The sequence below is a fragment of the Populus euphratica genome, unplaced genomic scaffold, assembly GCF_000495115.2.
Source record: "Populus euphratica unplaced genomic scaffold, PopEup_1.0 scaffold1605.1, whole genome shotgun sequence".
Classification (NCBI taxonomy): domain Eukaryota; kingdom Viridiplantae; phylum Streptophyta; class Magnoliopsida; order Malpighiales; family Salicaceae; genus Populus; species Populus euphratica.
Window position 1 is genome coordinate 31,978 of NW_011501462.1, and position 6,521 is coordinate 38,498.

The 6,521-nt window shown below is 33.9% G+C and overlaps 1 protein-coding gene across 2 annotated transcripts; it reads right to left on the bottom strand.

Annotated features, from left to right (window-relative positions):
- Positions 1–421: 421 nt before the first annotated feature.
- Positions 422–6,264, bottom strand: LOC105117925 (Leucine-rich repeat (LRR) family protein). Of its 2 annotated transcripts, XM_011015745.1 has the most exons (11): positions 6,115–6,264; positions 5,864–5,996; positions 5,190–5,259; positions 4,983–5,029; positions 4,353–4,461; positions 4,103–4,188; positions 3,664–3,754; positions 2,421–2,506; positions 1,505–1,591; positions 1,251–1,392; positions 422–721 (listed from the first exon to the last, which is right to left on the bottom strand). In XM_011015745.1, the coding sequence occupies exons 2-10, from the start codon at positions 5,960–5,962 to the stop codon at positions 1,282–1,284; spliced, it is 786 nt and encodes a 261-aa protein (XP_011014047.1). In that variant the 5' UTR covers positions 5,963–5,996; positions 6,115–6,264; the 3' UTR covers positions 422–721; positions 1,251–1,281. The 2 variants fall into 2 exon arrangements, with proteins under 2 accessions (XP_011014047.1, XP_011014045.1); XM_011015743.1 differs by having other exon boundaries at positions 5,864–6,264.
- Between the last annotated feature and the right edge of the window lie 257 nt (positions 6,265–6,521).

Sequence of the window (6,521 nt, forward strand, 5' to 3'; positions counted from 1 at the left end):
TAGCTTATGGTGTTAATGAAGTAGTAGCATAGATAGTTATGTCCGTGAGAAAGAGGAAAGGAACATCACAACCAGCTGAAACCCACAAGAATTGATAATCTTGGAAAAGCACGCTCGGTCCCTTTTTTATTAGCTGAACCTAGCACACTTTTTAAATGGATTTGAAGTTCATGAGCAGCCTGGTAAACTACTTTATTATTATTATTATTATTATTATTATTATTATTATTGCTATCAATCAGATATGATAAGACTAGATTCTGTCACACGGACAGATACTCAATTAAGAGATTACTCCTATGAACACATATATTTTTTTTTAATTCCCTTTTTGTTGGCATCCCTTTACTTTTTTAGGCCAAAAACAATAAACAGTACAAATTACGATGAGCAAATATTTCTGAGAATTAAATAGTTTTGGAAACCCTCGTCTACTCTTGTTCTTTTAATCACATATTGGACCAGTTTGCATCTAAAAAATGAATTCAGGTTGCACTTTAAGGTCTTAGAAACAAAATGAAAAGAGATGTATCAACCACCAAAACACCCATCATTAACTATTCAAAAAGAAAAGACAAGACATTTACAACGATACGTTATATTCCACAGGTGACAAAATATTCAGGCTGTAAAAGGAGATAGCTACTCCAAAACTACAACCATCACGATTCAACACCCTTGTTTCCCTTGCTTTAGCCCATAAAGATGTCCCACGTCCATTCTGTCCAGGAGAAAGTACATTAATTCGCTAAAAACAATTCAAGAGAAAGCATATTCTGGAATGTTTTTACAGAGGAAGTGTCGCATCAAAATGGAACAGCAAATGTGCACATTCGAACACTTGCTTGCATGCGCGCATGTGTGCTGTGATCATGTATGTTTTGATTTTGTCCAATACCAAATAATTTCTACTTTGTCATGCACCAAAAGAAAAGGTCTTGCAGACAATCAACCAATAGATATTGATGATCTCATCCCATGTAGCCACAAAAAATGAAATACGTTAATCCAATTTTAACTTAACAAGACATGTGAGGGAAGGTAAAGGGTATGAAGGTGGTGCAGGAACATGACATTTGCAGAATTCACCAGTTGGAAAAATGTTTGTTCTTCTAGAAGCGTGCTCAATTTCACTCGGTCACAGTACCAAGCATAAGCATTGATATTTTATTTTTATTTTTTGGCGTGGGGGGGGTGGCAATTAAAAGAAAAAACTTCATGTCATGAAAAGGTTGTGGTGTGAAACTTACTATGGTGTTGGGAGTATCAAGGCAATAGTAATCATAGATCAACACCCTCATCAAGGCCTTGTGAACCCATCATTACGTTTGAATCTATTTGTTTGTCAAACTTCCTCTTCCTTCTGGCTTCAAATTCTTGAAATCCTTCCATCTAAAGTAATTTTTTGAACATTTCAAAAAAAAAATAAACACAATACTAACCCTGCTGCTAAACTGGAAAAAAAAAAAATCAATCATGCAATAGAGAGCCGAATCTGTCTTGCCTGCTGAAATTGATCCATAGAAATTGGATTGTCATGCAAAGAGATACTCTGGAGAGCCTTACAGTCTTTCAAAAGATTTGGAGGAATCTGTCAACCATGGAATACAACATTGTCTATATATAGCCTGTCTTGTATGACAAATAAAACCTATATTGATGATTCAAATTATCATAATACTTACTCGCAAGTGACAAGCATACACTCAACTGGTAGAATGCATGCATAAACCAAAATATGGACATAAAAAATGGATGAGTCTGTGAAGAGAAGGAAAGAAACTAGTGCTGCTGGCCAGAAAATAGTTAGTGTTCAAATCATTATATTCAATCTAACTAATTTGGATAAATAAATAATTAAGCTCAAAACAGTTAATCCAATTTGATACAAAGCCATTAAACAACTATTATTTCCCAAACCACAGCCTGAAGGTTTGAGTGAGAACTTTTGCAAGTTTTATAAATTATAAATCAGGGGGAAATGAAATTGCTTCTCAGATTAGAAGAAAAAAGGAATGAAGAGAACATTTTCAAGGTTAAAAAAGAAAGGTTATGGATACAAGAAGAAGGAACATCAGCAAAACAGCTATTTGCTTTCAATCGACAGGGAAATAAATATAGAAGAAACTGGAAGCAATTAAAAGAAGAAAGAATGGCATGCACATTGAAAAGATATAATCAACTAGCTCTCCAGAATTACAATTGAAACCTAGTTAGCAACACTCTACAATAGTAGCTATCATTTCCGAGAAAAAAATTAAATACAATTGGTACGCCCAATATGACCATTATACTAGTAAACTGGAAGGCATTCTGGAAGTGGGCCATCATGACTGGCAGAGGCTGGCAGTATCAAATTACCACATCTACCACCATGTACAGTTTCAGAGAAGTTAGACAATATTTGAACTAAATATTACCTGGACCACATTATTATTGTTCAGGGAAAGCGACTTCAAGTGAATGAGATTGCAAACAGATGCAGGAAGATCTTCAATGAGATTATCTGCAAAATTGGCCAAGATAATAAGCTGTGAGAACTCGGAGAAGTAATGGTAGGATAATTGATATCTAGAAGCACTAAAACAGAACAAGCTACTCATATTATTTCTAACTAGGCAAACAAAATCAAATCAATGTGCAAGAAAACAGTTAAATGTATTAAGATCTCATCCAACTCATGGCCATATAATGACACTCCAAACAACCATACAAGTGGTTCAAAATAAGATTTGGATTCGTGAAAGAAAAAATCCATGTGCAAGACTAATATATGAAAAAGCATCCAACTAACGCCCATAAAATGACACTTTATCGAACTATACAAGTTGCCCTCATAATAAATGCAAGCAGCAATTTATGTATCTTGACAAAACCTCTTGGATCATAAAGTTGTGTATATGAGCCTAATGTTAATACAAACACTATCAATAACTTAATCTGTACAACCAAGAAGGTTCTTAAAAATTACCAAGATGTTATGCTTCATTCCTAGTAATATCCAGCGCTACAGTTCTAGAAGCATTTATCTACTACAAACATTAGATCAATTTCTAGGCATGAACATAAAACAAAGATTTATTCCAACCACCAGACACCTTAACCTTTTCCGAATTATTTGAGGGGAGAACCACGAAGGAGAGTTTATCCAATTAGTTTTAAGACAATCAATTTGATTTCTAAACATAATTTACCAGTTGTTAACTTTTGAGAAATCCTTCACAATTGTTGCAAAGGAAAACAAAAAAAAAGGAAACAACATAAGAGTGATGAACAAAAATCCTAGTACAGTAGAATCAGATTATCAGTGAGTTTAGAGCATCAAATTTACATGGAATTTCCAGCAACTTAATCATTTCAATGAGCATTATCCAAATCTAGGGCCTATGCCATCAAATTTTCAAGTTTGTAACAATTATCATGAAAGCTACTGATGTTGGACCTTTTTGCAGCTGCCATATTAGTGACAACCAGATGCCTCTAGGTACCGACAATCCTCTTCAAATATTAAAGTTGAAGAGCTTCATTATCCATGAATGAAAAACAGGTAACAAAGAAAAGGTTTATGGAATGCTTCACATTATATTCAATTACAGTAAATTTTTTGTGCATAAACATCAACAGGGAAAAAGATTAAAAAGAAAACAAAGATATTAGGCTTACCATTTGCTTGTAATTCTTCTAGAGAGAAACAACTCCCAATTGATTCTGGAAGAGTCTTTAACTTGTTATTTGACACATTTAAAAGTGATAACTGCATCATCAAACATTAACTTCTGTCATGGAAGTTAAAGAGATAAGATAAATGCATCATGCTGAAAACCAGTAGGGCCATATTCTTATGAAGTAATAGGGGAAGTATTTTGGTCAATTTCTAACTGCCCATAAGGCAGACTTTCACCTCTCTTAACCATTTGCATCCTCTAACTTTTGTCATGGATTCTATTTTATTTGTTTTGAGAAAAGCTTAGGTCCGTTCTTTTGAAAATCTAAGTATAGACCTTCTCCATTAAAATTTCCTTATTCTCATACTTGGTAAACGTTATGCAATCTCAAATCATTTCATAGCTTAATTCAATATCAACCAAATAGAGCCACTTACATTGCGCAAACTCCCAATCGTCTCAGGCAAGCATGTTAGAATGTTATCTGAGATGGAAAGCCTCTCAAGCCTCACCAGCTGACCCACTAAACAGGAAATAATCATCAATTTAGGTTTTACGCAAGAAACAAGGACAGTAGGAAGTGTGCAGATAATGCCATGACGACTGTCAGATTCAACCACAAAGGTAAAGGAAATAGATTTAAGAAATAATAATAAATCATCTTACTTATTTAGAGAAGAACATTACATTCATCAGGTAAGGAAGCAATTCGATTCCCATCAAGCGTCATAACTTTTAGTGACTGCAGTTTCCCCAAATTCATTGGCAATCGCTCAACAAGATTATCAGCTAAAACCTGAAAAGAGCAAGTTGCTTTGATTGGTAATCCAGGCATTCCATAAGATTAGCTAATATGCTAAAAAAGTACTTCCATACACTCGTGACACTATGACTATGGATGTCACAACTGCTAGAAAAATAATTGATCTGTTCAGAATATGAGAAGCAGCTGTTCAAGCATCAATTCATGAGTAAACTCTCCGGGTGTATGAAAATTAAATAAATGAAACAACACTTTCTTCATGGTTATGGCCCTATAGACTTTGGTAGTCCACCATAAATCAGGACACAAAAACCATTGGCCTTCGTGGTAAGCAGTACACATTCCTATTTAAAATGCAAAAAGTTGCAGATTCAGCCCACAGGAGGGGAAAGGTAAAAAGGAGAATGCCATATCCCATAAATTTCAATTTAAAAACAATTTGACAAATTAAAGCTTTAAGATAACACACAAGGGCTTTTTATGCAAGTTTGTATTTACAATACAAGTTCTCAAAAAAAAAAAGGCAGTTAAAGCTAAAATTTTATAATTCTTACCAGGCGTTGCAGGTTTATCAATTTGCTGATCTCCATTGGAATGTCAACTGCAGTGAAAACATGGCCATCAAGTCTTACAATAACACAGGTGAGGAAAAACTGCAGTTTGTTTTTTTTTTTTTTTTTTCCATTACAAATCCATATCATCTTGACAAAATGGATTTGAGAAAAGCCAAGAAAAGGTAAAAAAATGAAATAAACTATTACCCAATTTATTGTGTGTTAAATCAAGGGTGCGCACCGCTTTGTCAAGATCAAGAACCTCGTCTGGAAAAGCCTGTTAGTGAAAAAATAGAGAATGAAAAGGCATATGAACAACTGCGTTTATACTGCTGATATCTAAACTATCAGTACTCACCTTCTGCAGTAGAAAAAGTTAGTGACTTCTAAACGATTTACTTAACAGTACAGAAAGAAATGCTAAAAGAAAGAATCATGAAATGAAAACATTGAGTATGAAATTCGGATGCGAATTTGTTAGATCAGTCACATGCATGGTATCCATGTTTTACTTATACAAGCATGTGCGCTCCAAAAGGTAGTGATGGAAAGGGGAAACAATCAATCATCATTTCTTTTCTATCAAGTAAATGCTTTAAAATTAATCGAAGCAAAGTAACACCCAACCAAGTAAACATCATAAGTCGAAACCACTTCGCTTAAATCATCGTATTCAGAAAATTAGATATGTCATAATAACATCATCAAAACATAAATAACCATTCATTTCATTCTGCAGATAAACACCTGATTACTAAATTGACTTGCTTGTTCTTAATTTTCTAATCAAACAAAACCCTATATCCTTGTTATTTACTTATTTATTTAACCTTAACAAACAAGAAGGAAACAATAAATATAAAATATATGTGTGTGATTGCCTTCAATTTAGCGTCGCGAAAAGCAACAATGCCGGTAGATCGCCAGCGGGCAATCCTAGAAGCTTTAGAATCCACGTTTTGGCTTGCACAGCAACCCATCTTCTTCGTTATCGTCAATGATGATCAGCTTATGCTTATGTTTAAAAAAAAAGAAAAGGATTAGGTTTTTTAGGTTTAGGTAGAAGGGTGGAAGCCAATTCAAATAAAATGTTTGCAGAAGAAGAGATGGTAAGAGCATGAGTATTAGAAACCACAATCTTAGATGACCGATAGAGCCACCCCCGCCCTCTCCCGTCTCCTCTCCTCCCCTCTAGCAAAACCGCGTTGTTGTTGACTCTCTTTTTTCTCCTCTTTTGCTTTTTCTTTTTCCTTTTTCTCTTGAATATATTACTCTCAATTAATCCTAAAAGTTTGTCTACCTTTTGTTTTAGGATGTTTAAAACTACTATTAAAACTAAAACAAAAGCTAAGAAAAAAGGTGGAGTTCTTCTATGTGTGTACCCTCGTATTTTAGATTTATAGGTGAAATAATTATTTTATCGTTCTAAAATAAAACTATATAATTAAAAAAAATCCATGCTTCTAGGATTTTTTTTAATTTTCATTTTAATTTGAAAATTAAAATATATAAATTATTCTTGAAATCTATTTTATGAGG

Coding starts and splice junctions, on each gene's coding strand:
- LOC105117925 (XM_011015745.1), bottom strand. CDS start 5,962: ATGGGTTGCTGTGCAAGCCAAAACGTGGATTCTAAAGCTTCTAGGATT. Junction 2,507..3,663: donor AGAAGAATTACAAGCAAATG/GTAAGCCTAATA, acceptor CCAATTTTGCAG/ATAATCTCATTGAAGATCTT. Junction 1,592..2,420: donor ACAATAATAATGTGGTCCAG/GTAATATTTAGT, acceptor CATGGTTGACAG/ATTCCTCCAAATCTTTTGAA.